At 39.2% G+C, this 24,408-nt stretch overlaps 1 protein-coding gene across 1 annotated transcript; it reads left to right on the top strand.

Annotated features, from left to right (window-relative positions):
- The first annotated feature begins 1,219 nt into the window (after window positions 1-1,219).
- tbx5a (T-box transcription factor 5a) lies at window positions 1,220-20,326 on the top strand. The gene is made up of 9 exons (XM_038732996.1): window positions 1,220-1,589; window positions 2,370-2,542; window positions 3,481-3,575; window positions 4,848-4,967; window positions 5,875-6,022; window positions 12,628-12,780; window positions 15,741-15,832; window positions 17,295-17,527; window positions 18,094-20,326. The coding sequence occupies exons 2-9, from the start codon at window positions 2,399-2,401 to the stop codon at window positions 18,684-18,686; spliced, it is 1,578 nt and encodes a 525-aa protein (XP_038588924.1). The 5' UTR covers window positions 1,220-1,589; window positions 2,370-2,398; the 3' UTR covers window positions 18,687-20,326.
- Window positions 20,327-24,408: the final 4,082 nt, after the last annotated feature.

The following is a 24,408-nucleotide window of genomic DNA, read 5'->3' on the forward strand; positions in this document are numbered from 1 at the left end:
AGATATCAGCCTAAAATGCAAATGAGACGTTTTGGTGCGCACGCTGCAAAAAATGCCACCTTTAGCAACTCGTATTCTGTCTCTAAAATCAAATACTATGCATTACAGTTGTGTTAAGTCTGTTGTTTCCAGTGTTTTTGCTTGTTTCAGGGGGAACAGCCAGGCAGAGTTAAGCTCCATCCATTGGAATTACAGTTTAAGAACAACACTTTGGTCAAATGGTCAAATGTCAAACTGCAGCGCCGTCGAGACTGATTTCGACTTTTTCAACATGTAGATGCAAAACTGAAAAGTGGCTATTTTTGGCAGCGCGTGGTTTAGTGTCTCTGCACTTTCACCATAAGGTCAGCTAAATACGCCTCATGTCTAACCAGGCATGGTCAGTGCAAACATGACTCTATGCAGTTTGATCTCATAATCTGGCGGTTTGTTATAATCTTTATATGTCCGAATCTGAGGTTTAGTGTCATGTGAAACGTCCGCGGTGTGCAGACTAAATTTGTGTGAAGCTACAGGCCTAAACATAGCCTACGCTGACTGCCCCAGGTTTATGGGTTTTGTTTTGTTTTCTGTGGAGACATTTGCGTCTTTTTAGCCTTAAGTGGAAACAGTTATGTATCTTGCTCTGCGGGGATAATGGGATAGTATAAGGTCATTCATAACATTCTGTTAACATAGCAAACAAGCAGCTTGAGAAAACGGATTGTTAGCTGGCATTGTTAATTGCCCAGTCACTAATAGAAACACAGGCAAAATCTTATGGTCGGTTGATCAATTTATCGTAATCATTCCTTCAAACATAAGCAGAGACATGTTGACCTCCACTATCTGATGGTGCAGCTCTCAAATTTAAATTATGTTTAATTAAATTGATCCCCACATTATCTGGAGGCTAAAAGAGGGAGAGGACGATGTTGCGCGTAATGGCGCATGCAGCAGCAAATATCAAATGGATTCCTTTCACCAGACTGGGATTAAGGAGAGAAACCGGGGTGGGGGCCTGGAAGGAATTATTATTTGGGGTATAAACCAAAGCTATTCCTGCGCAGACTGCTCCCCCATCACCCTCCACCCCCCCTGATCTAAGTCGCGGACTCAGCTTCCGCTTCGCTCGGCTGGTCATTGATGCACCCTGAAGGGTTGGAGAGGGAGCGCGCGAGAGAGAGAGAGAGGGGGGGGAGACGTAGAATTGACAAGGCTAGAGACTGGGAGAGAGAGGAGGGAAGAAGGAGGTGACGGACCTGCTCCTCGGGGACTCGGCTACAGCTTACTGCTAGGTGCTATCAGCAGGGTCGGCTCACAAAACGGTCTTCGGCTGTAAAATGCACAATACGGCACCGAGCAGCGCCTCGTAGCTGCCACCCAACTCCGCGCGGATCTCCACGGTCGCGGCTCCACTCTTTAGAAGAATCTGGACTAACTGTGAGAGGGGAAAGGATTCATGGAGATTCCGTGCAGCCTCATCGCGCAAAACGCTTGGATTATCTGATTTGGGACGGGGACTTGGACATTTTAAAGTCGAGACGGTGCTCCTCTGTTGTGCCACCGCCGTGCCATAGCCTACGACGTGTTGTTTTTGTTGTTTTTAGGTAAGCTGATACTGCTCTGATTCGGCTATGTGTGTATTCATTGTGTTTGCAATTCATAGCGGTTTACATCGTAGCAGGCTAGGGGCTACTCTACCTTGCAGGAATAACGGACACCGTCTGAGAGTAGAGGATTGCTTTTTTAGGAGGGTTTATTGTGTTCTGGACATCAACACGTCGCGATATAACAATAAAAGGTCATGTCTTTTGTTTGGGGAACTGTATAAGGAAATAGTGTTTCCTAAAAGCGAGGGCTGCTTCAATGTGCAGCCTCATTCTCCTAAAATAAGTTAGTCACATTTATAATGTTGGGAGTACTCTAGACAGTACAATTCCCTCTTAATTAATAATAACCTAAATAGTTAATGACTGAGAATCTTCACAGACATCTAAATAGTTAATAGCCTAAAATAAACTATATTTCTGACAAGCATATTGAAACAAGCTATCAAACTTTATTAAACCCAAAGCTTCTTTGAACAATATAATAAAGCAATGTTCCGATTATTATGCTGTTACTTTGAAAGCCTTCAGTTTTAAACTAAGATGATATGTTAATATGTTCCTTTTAAGTAGATTGTTTTTTAATGCTGACACCAATTAGCTGTAGTTATTAGCCTGTGTAGCACACGGCACTTCCGAAAATGTGTAACTTTGTGGTCACTACAGTGACAAAATGATGTTCATCTGTGTCTGCGTGTGTAACTTATTCGAATCAGTCCCTAACAGTGTTAAAAAGGAGGTCTAGCCCCACACACTGACATCTCTGTTTGGGTCTTTCAGCTGGGACAGTAGTTTTCGGAGCTGCGGTCATGGCGGACCAAGAGGAGACTTTTACCCTTCAAAACTCTCCCGGTGGTTCGGATTCAAGGGAATTACAGAGCGATAATAAATCAGAGAAACAAAACGGGACCTCGAGCAAATCCCCATCATCACAGACAACTTACATTCAGCAGGTCAGTATCAGTCAGGCTGTATAGGCCTCACTCTCACTACTTAAGGCTACAAGCCGAAGCTGTTTCCACGGACTTATGGGGTCACATTCACTTTTTTTAAAAAAGCATTTCTATATATTCGTCTGAACATATAGCCTACTGCACGTCGTTTTGGTTGTTAAATACTACACAAAATCCTAAAGGAAATGTATGCCAATGGCATGGAGTAATTCTACCCACTTTTTTATTAGTATCTAGTATATATTTATTCATAAGCATTTCTTTATATATATATATATATATAAGCATAATAAGCATATTACTTTTTATCTGATATTTAGTCTCTTTTCTTTGTCATGCTGGGTTGCTCAAAGAAACTGACTGAGGAAATGTATTTGATAGGTGAAACCATCAGTAAAGTTTCAAAGCAATTTTCACTTGTTTTTAGACCAGATTTTTTTGCTGAATAAGAGACAATACTGATAAATTCTGTATTCTGTAGTATATTAAGCGTCAGACATTAACTCTTTTTAACTTATTATACAGTATATTGTTGGTAGTTTAAACGTGCATGCTAAAGGCCCAACATGTTTAACACCACAGAATGTCAATGTGAGTACACCCACATCTTGAAGGGTTACATTTTCATGACATTATTGTTACATGCCCTACGTTATTTATTGTTTTGACTTGAGTGTACAACAACTCAGTTGTCCAACAGCATGTTTCTTGAAATGTTAAATTAATATTTTACTTCAAACCACTGTTGTATAATAAGCTAATAAGCAGGGTTTATTGTTTCCCTTTGGCAGCTGAAAAAAATGCTTTTGACAAAAGGCCATTAGACCAACTCAGAAGGCTTCAAAACCATGTCATGAGCTTGATACCTCTGCGTAAAAGTCAGGTCTATTACGGCCATGCTGTGAGCACTATGGACACTAAGATGCGTTATTTTGAAGGGAATGGAGGGGATAAAAGTCTACCTGCACGAGAGGGAACTCTGGGCAAAGTTTCACGAGGTGGGGACAGAGATGATCATCACCAAAGCCGGAAGGTAAGAGGACTACCTATAAAAACATGAATCATTATTATGACAGGAAAGCGCTAATCAGAACAAGTGGAATTAATGACTGCATGGCTGCTTGTTGATAAGGCCACCCACGCAATTATTTAATATGAATTTTATCTAGGGCTATAACTTAAATGTATAGGCCCGGATGGAGTTTTTTTCTTGCGTGGGAATTTGGAAATATGCACCATGAGGAACTACAGAGCATTTGGTGGACGCTTTAGCGCTCTGCAACATCGGGTTGGCAACACCACGAGTGCACATCCTACATTTTAGTCTGGGTGGCCCTTGGGGAAATGCAATACCATCGACTAATCAGCCTGAGAGAGCAAAAAACTGTCCTCTATTTCTTAAAATCCATTGAAATAAACTCATTTAGGAGCGCATGTTCTGCCATTTGCAATATTCTCTCTGTATTTGCTGTATATTTGTATGTGTAATTGTACACAGACACGTCTTGCACGAGTTTAATCTTGCATATATGCATGACTGCCGCTGGTGTCTGCTCATGTCAAAGTGGCCTGTGCCTCAGATGTGTGGGTATTGTAAATGATTAAGTATTTATAAGTGAACACAACTACATTTCATCGTGCTCTCCAGTGCGGGTAGAAGACATTTCTCTGTTCTCTCACAGCTGCATAAAGTCTCCATTATATTCCCGTCAGTCATTTCACTCCTGTTTTTTGGCATGAACTGATATTACACAGCATCCCCCTCATCCTCGGCCCTTCCCTTTGACTCGCGAGACTGCTTAGCCTTACTCACATTATGTGTTTTTTTACAGTATGACAGCTACCAAATATCCAAATGATTTACTAAACGGAAATCTGGCCCATGGTGAAAAACTTTTTTACAATGCGCAGGTCGCTCTCGGGCCCAACGCCCTGCCCTGAAAGTAGTCTTCACCTCTCCAAACCAAATAAAGACATCTATTTTGACATTTTAAACCACCCCACGTGAGCTGACTGTAAGCGTGCGTCTATAATTTAGTTTAGTGTGCAAATTAGAATCATGCAAGTTTTTTTTCAGAATATATTTGTGTTCATTCACAATTTTGTAAAAGTTTGTTAGGGATGCTTGTACCCACTGAACGTTGGAAAATGGCTAAATTGGATATGAATTTGAGTGATTTCTTCTACAGATGAGAAAACCATGAAAACACACCACGGTCTATTTTTGCCTGTAGTTTTTTTTTTTTTTTTTCCAGTTTGACAGAAATACCATATAGCGCTATAAACTGTGTTTTGTCCTTTACAGGCGAATGTTCCCCAGCTTCAAAGTGAAGGTCACGGGATTAAACCCCAAAACTAAATATATTCTCCTGATGGATGTTGTTCCTGCAGACGACCATCGATACAAGTTCGCCGATAATAAATGGTATGTAAAACATAACACAAAACACATTCTTAAGAACTTTTCCTTGCAGAAACAAACTCTTCTTAAATTTTACACATAGGACATTTCACAATAATGGGGGTCATTGATTTGGTGGTCTCAGCTTCTCTCTCTAGAGTTTACTCCAACAGGAAATTTTATATCGTTGTCCTGATTGAAGAGAGTCGAAAGAGAACATATTAATTCCCGAGAATAATGAATTCTGTATTTTATAATACTTGCCAAGAAATGCATTCAAGTGGGAGAAGTGTTTCTGTCGCAGCTGACATTTCGGTGTTGAATGAATGGTTAGGACTTTTCCTATAGCAACACCCTATAGTTATACCAGCCTGTATGTGGATTGTAACAAGGCTGTATTTCACAGTGGGGCATAAACACGATTATTTGTTTAGTGTCAAGTCGATCTCTAACCTTGGCCAGGACTGCCTTGTTTGGGTCAGCGCCTTTCAATTAGAGGATAGGCTACTCAAAGAGGATAATCACATGCCAATACTGCCGATAATGACCTGTCCAAAGCATGTCCTGGAACTAATTCTTCTCTTGATCTAACTATGTTGGAAAACAATGTCTACCAGCTGTAATCTGACCTCTGACCAGCCAAAATCAACTTCCCAAAGTATTATACACGATGACGCTGTAGGTCACTTTTTGGGGGGCCAAGACGTAAATGTCCGATCGACTGAGAATCTTAGATTTTCCTTTAAATAATATGCATTCATTTCAGCTATCTCTCTAATTTATATATTTTGATAATGAAATAGCCTGCAGATGTTTGTCTTACAGTGTGCAACGAGGACACGTCCACCTACATTAGCGCCTGTATAGCAGATAGCTGGCATATGGGTGTCAGTCCGAGGTGTTACAGTGTGACTGTATTGCATTAATTCAGGTCTGTGACCGGGAAGGCAGAGCCCGCCATGCCCGGCAGGCTATACGTTCACCCGGACTCTCCCGCCACTGGGGCGCACTGGATGAGGCAGCTCGTGTCCTTCCAGAAGCTGAAACTGACCAACAACCACCTGGACCCGTTCGGACACGTAGGTGCCTAGGCCTATCATCTATACTATTTAACCACATATCTGTGTGTCTGTGACTGCTTTAATAACCTGCTGCTGCACTGATCAAAGTCCGGGACATCTAGCAGGGAGGGGTGTTGCTGAAACGCATGTCGTCCCTTTCTACTTACGGAGGCCTATAGGCCACTTTTTACTTTTTACAAAATAAGTGCTGTTTTCCACAGCTGGCCCTTGACTAGTGATTGTCTTTTGTATGAAAATCACCAGATAAATCGGACACAATCGATGAAATTAGACTCACACAAAGCGGGATTTCTGACAAAGGATAGGGTGTGACTGTTTCCTAAGAATTATTGTTGTTGTTGTTGTTGTTGTTGTCTACAAAAAGTTCTTTGTTTATTATTTGAATTGATTAAAATTTTACACAGCTATTTAATTTAAAGGTCATCATTTAAAAAAGAAAAAAAAATACAGCTTCAATCCCCCCTACTTGCTTGTAAAAAACTGTGATTTGCATGATTAGGCATCATTAAGGTTGAATGGTGTTTGTTAAATTTACTTAATTTAATACTTAACTTTACTTTAATACACTTCTCCAGCATTAGGCCCCATAAACTCACTGACCTTGTGTAGTTTTGGTTGTGCTTAACAGTTCTATTTATTCATTGGAGACACTTTGAATATAATAAAATAGCATATTCTGTGGTAATATGAAATTACAGGCAGTTCATATATTTTTGCTACTTTCTTTTTTTAAGTTTTTGTTCTTTCAAATGTTTCCTTAAAACCTCCTTTAGTTTAAATTTTTAGTGATACAAAAACTATGCAAAAAGAATTATGTCTTTGCAATACAGTGCACATTGGCCGAAGAAAGAAGGTGTGTGTATATACATGCACAAAGATGATGCTGTTACAAAGTTAATTTTTTTTTACTGCTAATGATAGTTTTAAGTGTTTAATTCAGCCAGGCTGAAGGCCTAATTTTGTAAAAATATCATCATTTTTCTTTTTACTGTCAGGCAAAAGTAATTATTTTTATTAATTTCATAAAAACCATTAAATCTAAATAAGACATGTTAAAAGGACCGGATATTGGATTTCCTGCAACAAAAAATTTAAAGAAATTTTTAATTCAAATAATTCCTGATGTCCTTTTGAAAAACAAGAAAAAGGGAGGTGACTTTGCTGCACAAACAGTTAACATTTAAAACTGTAATTGCCCTATGGGGATAAATTAAGTTGAATTTGTGAATTGAAGTTGTGAATTTAATTTAATTGAGTTTAAGAGAAAAACATGAATAAATTGACAATGTGAATTTACATTTTAGATACTTTAAATATATAACTTTCTCCTTAGAATGCAATTTACCAGTCGTCATAATGAAATCAATGCAATACAGTAATGTTCTGATGAGTCTGTGAAACCTCAATTTCTGATTCTGATTTTCAATGATGAAAATCCTTTAAATGTTTTCACCCTGCTATCAGTGATGGTAAAGTAAAATAACACGTTTGTTTCCAGCATCCTGGACCCTCTTTGGTACTTTTTGTTGCCCATGTTTATTATAGCACCCCCTAGATGTATTAAAGTTGTAGACCTCCTGGAAGTCAGCTTGCATAAGTAGAGGGGAGCAGTTGGGCACTTTTTAACTAAACGGAAAGAGGCAATTGCACCCCCACCCACCGCCTCCCTCACCAGTGCGGGACTGTATGGTACCCATTTCCTAACTTTAACTCCTCATTATTCTACACTGCCTATCTGGCCCCAGGCTTTGTGATTCCTGTCTTACCCAAAACAGAAAACATCACTTACTTCATCAACAAATGGGCCTGTTGGCGGCAGGTTTTCATAAAATTTGATGGGCACATTGTGGCCAAATTAGATGTCTTGTTGTAGAAACGGAATAGACACACAATTAGCTTTCTTACTAATAGGCCCAGTCATTAAAGGAAAACACAATAATGAGGTTGGCAAAAGGTACACGAATAGCTGTGTGGTTTTTAAGGAGATTGGTTAAGACTGAGGAAAAATGAAAATTAATGCTAATGTTAATTAGATGTGTTAAACTGAATAAGGTTCAAATTGATTAATATATGTCATTAGGAGGCGGTACTAAAATGTGTCTTGTTATTATGTTATAGTGATAATGTTTAAATTTATTCCAATCATCAAGGCCACAGAATGCAGATTGACAATTATTTACATAGCTGGAGGTATTCAGTGTAATGGGGAATCTAAAATGAGTCTTGTTAGACATTCACATTTACCAAAGCAAAAAAGGAATATACATTTCCACACACACAAGCCACTATCCATCCACATGGCACCTCAATGGATTGTTGCCAAAGCCGAGTTGGTGAAATGACACTGGAGCTCAGTCGGAATATGAGCAGTGTTGTAAATTTTGGGTTAAAGAACATTTCTGATTGGTTGCAGTGGTTCTTGGCTCACCCTCTTTTGTGCATGGGAGACAGCACCCTGGGATTCATAAATGAAACTCTGGTGGCTGGCCAGAAAATATATTCCATCAGCTTGTTGGTCCAGCTGGTAGAAATAACTTGTAGATGATTTATAATTACTAGCAGTGAGACACGAGGCCAATGTTGCTGGTAGATTGGACCAATTTAAGATGGGCCTGAAACAGTCATTTTTCTCTAAAAAAATGTCTGGTAATTAGGCACACGTCAGCGGACTGAGCAGGGCTGAGTTCACCAGCTCAGAGTTGTTGTAAAGGAGTCTGATAGAATTTAAGCCTCATGGAGCCTGGGTGTTTGTATAGAGTTAATCGTGTAGCTTTGATTTTTATTCAAATTGTATACATTTCAACAGTACAGAGGTATATGTGTAATGTCAGAAACATAAAAGAAAAATGCTGCCAGAAGTTTTAAGTAACATAATGTTAGTTTTGAACAGGATAGTTTCTTTTATTTTTATTGATATTTTCAGGCAGAAGGAGTGGATTATCGCTTGGACGACACATGTAATGGATTACATCTGACATTTATGTCAGTTTTTCCAGTATTTTACATATTGATCATAACTTAGTCTTTGGGGAAGGGTCAATTTCACCAGTTTATTTTGTTGACACTTGCAGTCAAGGATTTTGTGTTTTGAATATGGTTTCATGGTGAAAATAGATTTGATTACCATCGTAAACATGCATGTCAATAAAACACAAGTATTTTTTGAAAGTATCTAATTACATTTACTCAACCACCGTACTTAAATACGTTTGTGAGATATTTGTTCCTGTTTACATATATATATAAATCCACTACATTTATTGGGCAGCTACAGTATAGTTAGTAGTTATTTCACACAGCTACTGCCATTCCTTCACTCTGGGGGAGGGCCCAGCCTCTGCTCAACAAAATCATGACTGGTTTGCTGTCCTGGCTCCACATGGTGAAAGGAGTTCCCTATTGACATCAGGACAACAGATACTCTACACATCTTCTGTCACAGACTAAAAACTCATCTGGTCAGAACGCACCTTGGCCTATAAAAAATACTTGTTCTCTATCTATTATTGTTTCTAAATGTAGCACTTGAAGCAGTTCAGTGTATTTGATGAAGTTGATGTACTTGTAATTTTGGGATACATCCACATGGTTCAATGCATTTATTGTTAGTCACTTTGGATAAAAGCATCAGGTAAAATGAAATGTTCACAAGGAACATCCTACTTTACTAAAGTTAATTCAAATTAGTTTCACTCTGCTTACAGAATGCATCACTTATAATAATCCATTAGTCAGTAGTATATGCTACACAATACGCTGTAAGGGTGTATTCTTTATTAAAAATACTTTTTTGACACAAGTTTATTTTGAAGTTAATTCGTCTGTACTTTTACTAAAGTAAAACTTTAAATGCAGTGTTTTCACTTCTAACAAAGTATCTTTATATCAGTAAAGGTTGTAAATACGTCTTAAACCACTGCACAACAGCGCTACTTTGGATTCACTGTTAGTTAAGCGAATAAATTGGTGTTGTTCCTAAAAATCATTTGTTTTTGTGTCAGGTTTCATACAAAACTGCAACTATTGCGTTGCTCTCCCTAACAACTCACAGAATATTTTTCAGGGTTACTCATCCCCCCCCCCTCAATTTGCTCTGCACTCGTCTCCCCATCTTCCCACACATGTTTTGGCCGGGAGGGTGGAGTGTGAGGATCGCACTGTTTATATTTCAATGGCAGTGTGCGATGAGCAATAGATGATGGTGTACAAAGCCTGCTAATCCTGAGGCTCGGGGAAACTCTCTGATGTGGTGGAACTTGAAAGCAAAGGGCAGCAGCTCGAGACCCAAAGTGATCCCTCACTATCATTAAATACTATCATCCAGAGGCTGGGGTGGTGTGGGGGAGGGGGTGGTCAGAGATACAGGGACCCAGGCAGGGCAGCGGCTGGGCCGGGGAGACGAGTCGTGTGCTGGGGCCCCAGTGGGTGGTCTATAGCTACACCCCCCCCCCCCCCAAACTAACACACACACTGGACTCAGGAACCCACAGTCAGTGGACCATACTATTATTTTCCAGGGTAAATGAGTGTTTAGATATTTCCATGCAACTTCTAATGTACCTCAGTGGCAGACATTTTTAGCTTCTAAAACCAGAAGAGAGTAGAGTGGTAAATGACGTGTTTGCAGTGATGGGCTTGTTGTTGTGGTTTTTCCTCAATCTTGGATGTATCTCTGCAGACCCCAAGTAAGCCATTAATGAATATGTGCATGGGAAAATGCTTTGTTTAACCTACTTTTTCTCTGCACTGTGTTCAAAAAGTTTTAAAAAATCTCTTTCATAGAACGTTAAAGCCTCACTTATGAATCCCCGCAGAATGGTAGCGCTGCTGTACATGACTTTTCAGCACAGGAACAACTACAATCCCACACATAAATATGGAAATTAAAACAGCCATGGAATACAACCGCAAGACTTAATTTTTCTCCGCCTGAGACTCTGTTTTGTTAAAACTATTCTCACCTCAGATCCAAGTATGCAGCCTCCAAACCCTTTCCTGCAAATAGTTTTATTTGATCGTAAATTTGCAAAAGCTGAGTTTCCATCTGCACACACACTCTTCAACAGCCTGCTTATCTACCCAAAGTGATACACTCAACTGATGTTTTCTGCACAGGGTCAGTAACGTACATTAAATCATCCTGCATCTACAACGTGCACGACAGGAAGTTGACACACATTTAGCCAGTTTGTGCCCATTACAGAAACCTATTGCACCATGAAACCTATTGCACCATAAAGTTCAACTGGAAATTGATAATGGATGACTTTTGTATCATCTATGCGAACGTTATGGTTCACTGGGCTCTAAGAAAGGACTTGGGGTTGTGTCTGTTTAATGCTACAGGATGCCCCCATGTGTACTGGAGGTCAGGGCGATCCCTTGTCTCTCCTAATGCTGGCAGTGAAAGGCAGGTACAAAAACAACCTTTAAGATAACAGATTGGAGGGATGCCTATGGGACAGAAAGGTGGGGGTGGGTGAGTGTAAAAAGGAGGTGGAGAAGAAAACCTCAGTTTTATTATCTTTAAGTGTAAGTGGATCTGATGAAAATAAAAACCATTAGATTTCCTCCAGGCTGATGACCATGACTGCCTGGTCTGTCAAAACAATTAGACTTAAGACCCAGGGATGCCTCAAAAGAGAAGTTCAAGGCTCAAGTTCAGCTGTGTGCACCCCGTCTTAACGTCGCCAAGCTAGCCATTGGTAGTACTCATCACTTACCACAAACTAGGTTAGTCAGGTTAGAATTGCAACAAGAGAGATGACATGTTTATGTCGGCGTTACTACTGGGACACCTGCAATTGTTGTAATAGTGAATTAGCTGTCTGCAAAGATAAAGCTGTTGTTTCAGTTTTGACTGATACTTGTCATATTAGTTGTTATACTACAAGAACAAAATAAGAGTGCACTTCGTCCAGTTTAGTTTTAAATATTCATGCAAGCAGTAAAACAATCATTCGATAATGTAGTGCAATAAAATGTTTATCTTTAGTCCAGTCTTTTGTCCAAAATATGTAGTTGTGCATTTTTTGACTGAAAAGGTTCAGCATAGTTCAATGTAGTTTCTGTGAAATTAATGAGGTATAGCCTATTGCCTTAACCATAGTAACTCCCAAGCCTTTTCTTGTTAGTTTTTTTCTCTCTAATTTATACACAAAAAATGCAAAATATCTCTCACATTTCTAAGTTGAATGACTCCCCCTTCAATCTATCCCCTTTTACCTGTCATTATGCTCACCAATGTATTGTGTATGTTTGCATTTTGGTACTTTTTATAAAGTGTTAAAGTCTGAAATGCATTGCAGAATGGTAAGCATTCTTAGCCTATGGGCTTTGTAACAGCATCTGTAGATCTCAAATGCAAATGTTGAAAATATGGTAGCTGGGCAATAACAACCATATCCTCCAAAGCAACAAATATGGTGCATGCTGCCAAAAACGGATTTGAGGGGAAATTTAAGAGGGTTTCGCTTCACTTTTTGTCATGAATACCTCTCTATCTCTTGCAAGTTTAAATTTTTCGAAAGGGCCATTTAGCAGACGTTGCTGTAATAACAATCAAGTAGGGCCTATCTAACACTTCACCTTTTCTTTTCTAGATCATCCTAAATTCGATGCACAAGTATCAACCGAGGATCCACATTGTAAAGGCAGATGAAAATAACGGCTTTGGCTCCAAAAACACGGCCTTCTGCACTCACGTCTTCCCCGAGACAGCCTTCATTGCGGTTACGTCCTATCAGAACCATAAGGTAAGTCCTTCAAGAGCAACGTTTGGATTTTGTTTTTTATGGCAGTCTCTGACATAGCAAATGGGCAACTTTAAATTCAAGGAGCATTTTATGAGGCGATTTCATTTTAACAATGGTTTAGGCCTAAACGTGGCAAACAAAAGAACCACAAATTGCATTATTCAAACTTTTGCCAAAGGCCGAATTATGGAAAGTTATTAATACATTTCCCTGTACCTTTTTAGAGAAAATTTAGGCCATTATACACATACAGGAGTTCTATTAAATTGTGCCCATTTTTCTACGGAACTGCTGATGGCAAACTTGATCTGCTGATTGCAGGAGGAGAGAAAACGAAAGGCATGGTTGTATGAGGTTAAAGAATGTCAACTGAAAATATCTGATATCACAGGGAGTGACTGACAGACGAAGGAAAACTTCAGATACCCGACTAGACGAGGTCTGACTTCAAGAGACTTTTTCCAAGTTACAGGCCTACAGCTCTTTGTAGAGTGAGACAACCTGCAGATAAACCGGATAAACCTCTGGCTACCTTCTAAAACCTACTAATTGTACAAACACAAACTGCGGATAATATAATAACAACAATAATATAAATCATAATTATACGTTTAGGTCGTTATATAGTAGCCTACATACTGTATTGTAATTTAGGTCTAAATAATAGTTCGCTTTGCAACCTAGTTTATTAGCGAACCTCTGCTACTTTTTGAACACAGTTTATAGCCTATAGGCGCAGGCTATTATTATTTTGTTAAAATGACAATGTGGTTGTTTTTATTAAATCACAGAAAAAAACACTGCGGGTACCTTGATTACCAGATTACCAGATTATCTCGAGGCTATTATAGCCTATGTAGCATTCGACTTTAGGGCTTTGCGTGTTGGTGACTGTTTACAAAAAGGAAATGTTGCTTAAATTGATTGTAGATGTTCACTTTTATTTTCTTCCTGAGCTTTCGTTTAGTTTCTTGAAGTCAGCTGACGGTGCAATTACTTGTAGCCTAATCTTAATAAATAGTAAATTAAAATTGTTAACTGTTATTGCTTACTTAAATGTGTAAAAACTGTTTATTTTTCACACAATAATTTAGAAAAGGGAAAGCTATAATAACATTAAATTAGAGTTAGGCCTAATTTAATATGTAATTTCTTGAGGCCAGGCAGCCTTAGGGTTGTTTATCACTTTAGTTACACTTGTTAAGACTCGGGAAAGAAGCGAAAATAAAACTCAATATTTACTCTGCACAAATTTCGGGTGGAAAATCTTGGGAATACAGATATGTGTAAACAGCGTCTGGTTAACATCATTTAACCATGAAGGCCTATATGTCTTTAGTTTGGGGAATATGGGAGAGGGGGGCGAAAGCTCATAATGTCCATGCAGCCAGTCCCAGGTCTCCACACTTCTGGGAACAGGAAGCACACATGACCGACGTGCTGTAGGAACCATTCATTATTTTCCAACATCTTATTGGGGGCTGAGATCGTAACCCTGGGCTAATTATTGGGGCTTTCCAGACCTACAGAAAAACAAGCATTTGTGATTTCCAGGGGCTTTACCACAACTGACTAATCAAACAGTTCTAACATCTGCCAAAGCAATATGTGCTGCAGGCATGTGTCCAATTCACCTGTTAGACTCTCAGCTAATGAAAATGGTCTTTGGTTTCAAGTCTTTCCTGTTGTAATTAAAACAGTTTAGGTGTTTTCTAAAATAATGTTTTCTTGAAGAATAAAAAGTGAAGAATTGAATTTTAAGTACTTCACTTCTTTAAGCTAAAATAGCCAGAAGCATCTGGAAATATGTTTATATAGGCCTCCATTATTTTAATGAGCATAGTTTGGATACAGTCTAGTAAAACTGTGCAGTCTTTGAAGTTGTAAATTTATTTTGCCCAATTGTCTTGAGTCTGCTCCGAAATTATTTTTTAACAGTATTCATATTCTCTGCTCTGATTACTCTGAGCCCAGTCAGTAGGAGAACTCACATGTATTTGCAATTTTCTTTTTCTTTAAACACTTTTTGGAAAGGGTAATTATTTGTCGAAACGCCTTAAAAAGAGTTCAACAGGACCCTGAACTTTTTATTCCAAACAAAAAATTAAAATGAAACAATATATAGATGCTGTGCCAGGCTGCATGCATTAACAAGAAGCTAGCAAAGTGTCACACGAGATATTTTACAAGGCTTGGTGGAAGTGTCAGCCAGCATGCAGACAAACCTCCAGTCTTGTCAGAAAGCTGGAAGCACACAAGAGCTGCCAACTAATTACCTGCCAGAAACCACTGCTCATGAGAGGGATATCCCTGGATTGTTTTTAACCTCTTTGGGATTAATCTACTACTTTGGGATGGTTCTCTGTGCTTTTTTTGGGGGGGGTTTGATCTTTACAAAGACATTTTTACCAAAACATAAAGTCATATAATAAATCATTTTATTTGCATCTGTCAAGCATGTCCCAACAATCTGTTAAGCCAGAGACCATCAAATCTAACATTATAAATTATGCAATAAAATATGTCTTATTGAGACATGCTTTTACTGAACTGTTTAGCTGAGGATCCCTAAAAGCATCTTAATTTCTGGAAATGTGATCTATTGTTTCATTCTCTTGAGTAACTTGTGAGCATTTAGATGCATCCAAAAAAAAACTTCAAAACTCAGCTAAAACATGTTATAATACTGTCATCATATGAACGTCAAGCGGAAAAAGACTTGTCAATTCTGAAAGTAAAACAAATACTGAAATCTCGCATTTTCTGCAAAGTCTTGATTTACATAGTTCCTATTTTTCGGACAAAAACATGAAAGCACATGTGTGTTGATTTTAATTTGGTGCCATGTGACTTTTTAAAACACTACATAGTTGAAGATCTTGTAATCAAGTGGCACAGCCAGCACAACAAATGGCTTTTGTTCCACAATATGTTACTTATTAAGTGTTTTGTTGTTTCAGATAACCCAGCTGAAGATTGAGAACAATCCGTTTGCAAAAGGCTTTCGTGGGAGTGATGACATGGAACTGCACCGGATGTCCAGAATGCAAAGGTAGCTATAGAAAAGGTTTCATTTTGGAGCACGTGTACATATCTATATGTTATTCATAATCTATTTCTTTCATTGATTCTGGGCTCTGATAAATGGAAACACTGACGAAAACTGAATGATGTCAAATGAGTAGATACATGCTGCAGGGATTACTGACATCCTGGTCACGCTGTCACTTAACAGGCCCCACTTTAATCCTTCAATCATCCAAATGAAAGCCAGTTATGAATGTTATTTTCAGTGAGTGTTATTCTCAGTGATGTAAGTGTAGTTCTTGATCCTCAGCCAGTTTTCTAGTTGAAGACTTTTATGGCTGATCTGGCAGAACCTCTGAAACACAACTGCAACATCTCCCTTCCACACAGCTCTTTCTACCAGGATGTTCCAACTGCTTATGTGTCTCCTGTGTGTGTGTGTGTGTGTGTGTGTGTGTGTGTGTGTGTGTGTGTGTGTGTGTGTGTGTGTGTCAGTGCTTGCATTTGTGTTGAAGTAGTGGTATCGCTTGGTCCAGCAGCCAAGGCAATGCACAACCACATTGCTCCCTCTATTATTCAGTCCAGATGAGGGATGGAGCATTCGTCCATACTGTGTGGAAAACACATTTTCAAAGGAGAAAATCTGGTTTTGAAACTCACAACCTACCCACCCCCATTTGGGCAGCTGATACAGATGTTGTGTGCATTGAAATGTAGATATCAAAACAGGAAAAAAGCTGTTTGGCTTTTCCACAAGGTGCTAAAACCTTAACTCCTTCCCATAACCTTTATTCTGAATCAAGTTCTTTGTAATTAAGCATTTCAGATTAATGCTTTATTCTGGGGAGAGAAATCCCTGGAAATGAGGGGATGGATTTCTGTACTTTCAAATAGCTTTTAAAAATTGCACGCTTGATTGTAACAGACACACATTAAGTTACTTTAAGTAGGTGCATGCTACAATTTAACATGGTGTTTTGAGTGAAATGCATTTCACCTATCAAGACTCGCAAATGTAGAGAGCACCGTGAGAGTCCAAACCACACTATCAATCTTAATTGCCATTGTCCAGTCGTGCAGAGTACAGTAAGCTATGCACGTCTGCTCTTGGTTACATTTTTGAAGGGAGAGCTTATTGCAAAATCAGGTCACTGTTTCAACTGAAATCAAAGGACCAAAAATTGCGAAATGATCTATTGACGGATCTTGTGGATTAATAGGAGGGAAATGCGTGCTGGCATTTTCACTGGAAGAAGTTTACCCCAGAATAGTTTCTCTCTGTATGTCCTAAGTGAGTGTTTTTCTCATGGTCAAGGTCAAAAATTTTTCACTTTCAGAACAGATCTTACAATGAATAGACCTGTCCATAGTGATTTTACATTTGCTGCATATCAGTAATATTTTAGGGGGTCAACAGATGCATATAAGTACTAACAACTGTATTTGTGTGTGTGTGTGTGTGTGTGTGTGTGTGTGCCTGCACATAGTACCAAGGAGTATCCAGTCGTGCCTCGCAGTACAGTGCGCCAGAGAGTGGGCTCTAGCCACAGCCCGTTCAGTGGGGAGGTCCAGGGCATGGCCACCCCGAGCACCCTGAGCTCCCAGTACTCCCAGTGTGAGAACGGTGTGACAAGCACCTCACAGGACATGCTGCCTCAGTCAGGTTCTTACCCCCTGCCACATGAGCACAGCCAGGAGTACCACTGCATCAAGAGGAAAGGTAGGAGACTGATGTATCAGGAAGATGACAGATTGAGTCTTCACAGCAGGCCATATTCATATCCACTGATTTTAATGCTATGGTTCTAATTAGTTGCCTTTGCATGCTGACCCTTGTTAATTAATTGGGAACAAACTTCAAGTGGTACACAAAGAAAAATCTAAATTCAGTAAGAATCACATCAATTTAATGTGTTTACTTAATTGCATTCTTTTATATGGACTTACTTTTTTTTGGATTACTTTTAAGGAACAGCACACATTAATCTAAATTAAATAAAATGTTAATGTGCCTGAATTTGCCACATTCTTATACTATAATCAACTGTAATAAACCAGCATATACAAAGTATAGACAGTGTGTGAAGAAAAGGGCAATAATTGTTCAAGTAAACATGTAAATGTACAATTTGTAAATGAATGAATTTGTTTTGGTGTCACTTAATAAACAGAATTGAAAGATGGGGTTAGTGACACAGAGTAGCTGCAGATTTTTCTACTATTTTACATAACTTAAAGATAACACTTGAGTAACACTGTTCTTTAAATCTATGATTCTACCTTCAGTGGAAGATGACTGTCACTCAGGTGAGCACACCTATAAGAAGGCCTATCTGGAGAGCTCGTCCAGCGAGGAGGACCATTACTATCGTCCTGTTGGCTACGCTCAGAGCCTCGGCCTGGCTGGCGGGCCCTACCGCAGCGAATCCAGCCAGCGGCAGGCCTGTATGTATGCCAGCGCCTCGCAGGGTGCCGAACCTGTTCCTAGTTTGGAGGACATCAGCTGCAACACCTGGGCCAGCGTTTCACCCTATGGGAGTTGCTCCGTCACCACCATGCAGCCAATGGAGCGGCTGCCCTACCAGCACTTCTCTGCTCACTTCACCTCAGGGTCTCTGGTGTCCAGACTTGGCGGAGTTGGGGGCCACGCCTCTCCACAGCTGGGCGATGGCCACCACGCTGCCATGTACCAGAGCTCCATGACCCACCAGACTCTGGGCCGCCAGTGCAGTCCTGGGGCTGGGATCCAGTCACCAACAGCCGGCCTACAGGGAAACGAGTACCTCTATACACACGGCATACCACGTACACTATCGCCACACCAGTACCACACTGTACATAGTGTCAGCATCATGCCAGAGTGGAACGAGAACAGCTAAAAGAGCTTTTTTTCCACACTCAACAGATAACAATATTAAAAGGAAAAAAACAAAAAAGGACCAAATAAGGCAGGGTTTAGATGAATTTATATTTATATTTTTAGAAGATGTGTTGCTGATCATCTTGATGAGATCAGTGTTGGTTCCCTGACAGCAGTGGATATTTGTAAGATTATGTTGAGTAGGAAACCAAGCATCTTATCACTTAATTTTTTGTGACAGCATCTGCACTTACAAGCAACTAACATAAACACAAACAAAGAGGAGCTGGATCGGAACGCACGCAAAGACTGTTCAAGTTCAGAAAGAGAGTGAACAGACCCTGAACAGACGAACAAATGCTTCAGGTGCTTTGCCAGCAGTACCCAGATGAAGGTGTTCTTGTGCGGAGGTGTTTTCTTTTTGGACCTTAATGTTTCAGAGACAAGTTAATATGTTTTCATCTTTTTTAACAAGTACAAAACTCTTGTTTTGTCTTAATGTCCCGAATTTCTGTTTAAAAAAAAGGACATTTGTCTTCTCTCACATTATCCTGCATTTTCTTGAATGTTTTTGTAGTTAACAACTTACTTTGTAGTCAAATTACTATAAGTAAAATAAATGAATAAGCAGATGGGAGCTTTTGTTGTGGCTCTTTGGAGAATTTGCTTGGTCTAAAATCTGTCAGGAGGGCAATTTTTCTATTCCTGTTGCTGGGTATATTGACATGCATGTCAAAAATGTAATCTTAATGCCATTATGAGAAACATGACAAGTAAAAATTGCAAGTAGGACAGCACTTCAATTAAATTGTTTATTGATGCACGGACATTACAGGCAGACACCTTTCCTCGGCTATACACGATTAAGTGTATGAATGTAACCAATGACGTAAACATGAAATTAAAGAATACAGTAATAAGTAAATTTTTAACCTGGACCTTATTTTCCCAGTTTCTGCCATCATGATCCATCAGCTACTTTATACCTATCAGTTTTCAGGGTGCACTGCACTCCAGTTTATTCCATTCAAGTTATGACAACCTCACTCAAAGAACCAATAAATTGTTTCTTTTCAGCCCCATAACACCCACATTGTAATTTGACCTGCCTACATCCAGCTTACCAAGTTACGTATATGTGTATTCACACAAGGACAATAACAGCCATTTACAAAATTGATGAAAATGTTGCTGCCACTTATTCTTGGTGAATATTATATATAGTAATATGTAATATAATATATGGTCATCATGTGACCAGAAACACCACACCAAATTAATGTAAATGTTCCTCTGTGTCTACTGGATGCGTAATTAGGTGCTGGGATGCTAACACATTACAACTTTATAAGGTGATAATATGTCAGGGCTGTGGGTTTGTCACCTTGTTGTGGTGTTCTTCTGCCCCCAAGTGGCAAAAAAAATACATGAATGCGGCTTTAATTATTGTAATTATTTAATCACAGCTGTATAAAGATTAGCAGTTGGAGTGTGACTGTCATTAAGTTGAAACAGCATGTGTTGATCACTGTTTCTGTTTGATTTTGGTTTCACTGCATAGTACTGAGAACAGTGCTACCTGATGGGGAGGCAATTAGCCATTCAGTCAAGACACCGATGGAATTCAGGCCAGAATAGCAGATTTTTAGACAATAAACTTGAGATTTTAAATATACGTCTTGAAGAAATTGATTAATTAAACTGTCACTTTGCTTTGGGTTAACATCATTAATGCTGCAATTAAAGCATTCCAGAGGATCTAAACACCATTAAAACATGCTCAGTTTTAACAAGATGCCACAGTTGCCAGATGTTTCAGTTTTTATTTACAGCATTTGGAACATTTACACAACAGTATAGTAAGAGTTTATGGAAGTGGACATACTTATACTCCATAGCATGTAGGGCAGTTTTACATCAACAGTGTACAAAATTACATGAGAACAGGTATTTTCTTACAGCCAGTCAGGTTCAAGGATTCCAATCCACAAAAAAAGCTTAATTACATTAAATCAATTGTAGGAAAGGGCAATAATATAAAAAGGGAACTATTCCATTTGCCACCAAAATAAAATATCTGTTGTGACTATTTTTTATAACAGTTAATGACTTGGCTCTAGTGAAGACAAATGCAAAACACTAAATTATAATCTTGCAAGCACAATCCCTCGAAATGTGTTTGCAGGATCGCAGTCTATCTCTATCAGATTTATCTTTTAACATTTTCGACAAAATCAGTGAAAACGGGTTTCAAAAAAATCCTCAGTGTAAAGCCATCAAATGTTTGATGTTTTCACCGTGTTACCCATGCTGGTCCCATCCCATGTTGTGATGCTGGAAGTCTCTTCTGAGGCATGCTCCATCACACTGGATGTTAGTGAGTTGGCAAGTATTCAGTGATGGATTCTCTCTTAGTCTAGCAAGCTACCTGGCACTCAAAGATGGGCTGTTTCTTTGCACTGCCATGCTGCAAAATCTTGCCACAGTCTTTGTGTTCATCATGTAGCTTGTTACACTGGAGGAAGCATTGAAACATTATAATTTATTTGGATTGCATAATATAACACTCTCTCCATAGAGGAAATTAAGTGAGTAAACAAGTGAGTAAATGTTACTGGTATGTTTTGTGTGGACAACGGCTAATTTTTAAATGCTTGTAGTTGATGGAATGCTATTTGTCAATAGTATTTATTTTTCAACTATCTAAATCAGCTTGCTCCTGCATGTTTCAAAGATAGATGGTCCCATTTCTTTTTTCATAGCCTGTTTTTTATGATTGTTTATATGACTTTCTAATCATACTTATATTGAAATCTGGAGATTACTATACAGCTGTCAAAAGGTGTCAAAATAAGATTAAAACATATGGGTAACTTTGTAAATAAACATGTACATAATAGAATAACTGCAATAAATTTAAAAAATAAATTAAAGCAGTGTTCTTTTGTCTGTTCTTGCTAAATTGTGTTTCTATTTTGTCCAGATATGTTGGTGCTATCTGCATGTAACCCCACACAGGTGATTTTTATCATTTTGGCTGACTGGACCTCCTTTCTCGTGTTGGCATGTTGAGTTTGACTGACATCTTCCTGACTCTCCTGTTTACCTAGCTGCACCTGTCATGGCGGGACAAATTACATTACATTTATCATTCTTATTAGTACCTGGAGTCTGGTGACTTATATAGTAATTATCAGCATTGCTCCACACACCTTCAACCTTAGTAGACGTCTGATCAGAATAACTGAAATCACCCGTGTGGGTGTTCAGGGCCTTTACACTTTGTGTCTGTAGACCAAACATTATTTGCCTGTGACACAGACACCGCAGGAGTCAGATGAATGCATTTGGCAAGTAATTACATTTCATTGTTCCCAGTATCCCCATACCCAGCAGATAATCCAAGGGATTAAATGTCTGCTGTCTGGAGAGTCTCCCCACCCTGTTCTCCTTGAGAGATACAACTCCTGATACATCTCCTGTATGAGTGTGTGTGTAATGAGTAACGAGGGAATCACAGTAAATAACACTAATGCTGCACTCTAATGCTGTACTGAGTTGAAGCTTTTAATCATGTTGCATTTCTGCCCTCAACCCAATTAGTGATGCCACTGCTTTGATAGCTAATGGTAACCACCTGCTGTGACATCACTCATCAAGGTGTGGCCACAAGGGGTGGAAATTCTAAATCACTTTACTGATTCGAGTCATTTCATTCACTTCAAAGATTTATAGTCACTGACTACATAGTTTGATGACTTATTTTCTGAGCTAAGCGACCCCGTCTACATATACATATGTGCTCTTCAGTGTGTACATTAATAAGTGAACACATCACTGTTCATACCACCACAATGTTTGACAAATCTGCAGTATGCCAAAAATACCTGGATGTCATACTGATTACGGAAAAAAATCTCAAGTATGCACCAGACCAGTCTACCTCGCGTACTGTGTCACACAATGCGAAGCGCTAGAACAGTCACAACAACTGGGCTTTAAAACTGTAGTTCTTATTTAATCAGGCAACAACCAGTTATTGTTGAAATGGTGAACAGCAACATCCACTGCTCTGTCCCTGATGACTTAATCCTTAATATAAATCATTGTTAGACATAAGTTATGTAAATTGTATTGTTTTCTTATTGACAGCTTAGCAAGCTTAATAAGCATTATGGCTTTGTTATGGGTAGTAGACTAATGCAGCTAGCTATGACATTACGTTCATTACAAAAAGGCTGTAGCCTTGTTCTCCATTCACAAGATTGAATTAGTAAAAAAAAGTTTAAGTGGCCGAAACCGGAAACTGGCTAAGCCTGGCCTAGCATACTGCATAATAAATCAGTCTAACAGTTTCATGCTCCATTCTGAAACTCAGTATGCAGTATGTAGAACATACATATAGGCTACATTTTAGACGGATTTACTTTGCCCCAGTGAGTGAATTTAGTAATTACATTGTAAATTATTGATTTTTCAGTGAGGTTTCACCATTATAAATTTAGGTGTGACCAGGCTATTCTTTAAATCATAAATTGCCCAGTGAAATATCGTTGTATCTAAGGATGATTAATTAAATGGCCTGGAACAGTACTGTCATGATATACACTATGCACAGTAGCTGCTTACAAGCGAAAACATTAACTGAGACAAAACTGCATGAATGTTTTCATGGTATCATGCACTCTTCTTTTGTTTATCTCATCTTAAATTACACTCACCTCTGTTTATGGACATTTTCATTGGCTGGTAAAACAGTGAACATCAACAGTTTCTTGGTTTCTCTTGTGTTTATCTTTCAAAGTCTCTGTCCATTCCTCTGCCTCTTTTACTCCCCGCGAACCTGTTCCCGATCCATTCAACCACTCCCTCCACAACCCCATGGCCAAACACAGTGACCTAGACTCCCAGCCTCCTTTGATCTGAGCGATGTGACCCCTGCGCTCCAGATGCCCCTAGACCGCCAGTCTTATCCTCTCCAAGAGCCAGCACAGCCCACAGAGAGGGCCAGTCATTAACCCCGTACAACCTGGGCCTCCTCTCCACTGCTTAAACACATGATGTATCACAACACCCACCCCTATCAACCCCCCAATTCACCCAAACATGCATGTGTGGGCGAGGACCGATGATGCAATAGGCTCTTTAAACATTTAAAGAACAGGTCAGGTTTTCAAAGGGAAGAGCTGGAACCTTTGGCCACTGCTTCAGTTATCATGGTCAGTGGTTGAAAGTCTGGTGATATGTCAGAAGGAAAACAAATGAATGTCTAATGAATGGAAAGCCTGGATGATGAATGAAACTTCACACTGGTACATTGCTGGTTTATTTGGGTTATGAGTGTATATCTTGGCTCTATCTGGGCTGATAGGGTTAGACAGGATTTAAAGAAGCAATGCTTTTATCTGCTAACTTATTGAATATGATTAAATGTAAGAAAAAGTGCATCTTAGGAGAACTGTTTATTATGATATGTTGACACTTAAATGAGTACAAGCACATTGAAACAGCACCTTAAATCTACATCAAGTATCTTTCAGTAAACCGTACATCTTTTTGTTACTTCAGCAGACAGAAATTAAAACAAGTCATCTCAGAGTAATGATGAGTCATGGCCTCAGTCAACCTTAAATCTGAAACCTAAACAAATCATAGTCTGGGTGCCCCGCATGGCAAAGGAGAAGAGTGCAAGAACAAGAGCATTCCTAGGGGTGGAAAAACAAGGGAGGGGATTACTTTAT

Source organism: Micropterus salmoides, unplaced genomic scaffold, assembly GCF_014851395.1.
Source record: "Micropterus salmoides isolate LMB-PRFRI ecotype aquatic unplaced genomic scaffold, ASM1485139v1 Ms_hic_scaffold_20, whole genome shotgun sequence".
NCBI lineage: Eukaryota > Metazoa > Chordata > Actinopteri > Centrarchiformes > Centrarchidae > Micropterus > Micropterus salmoides.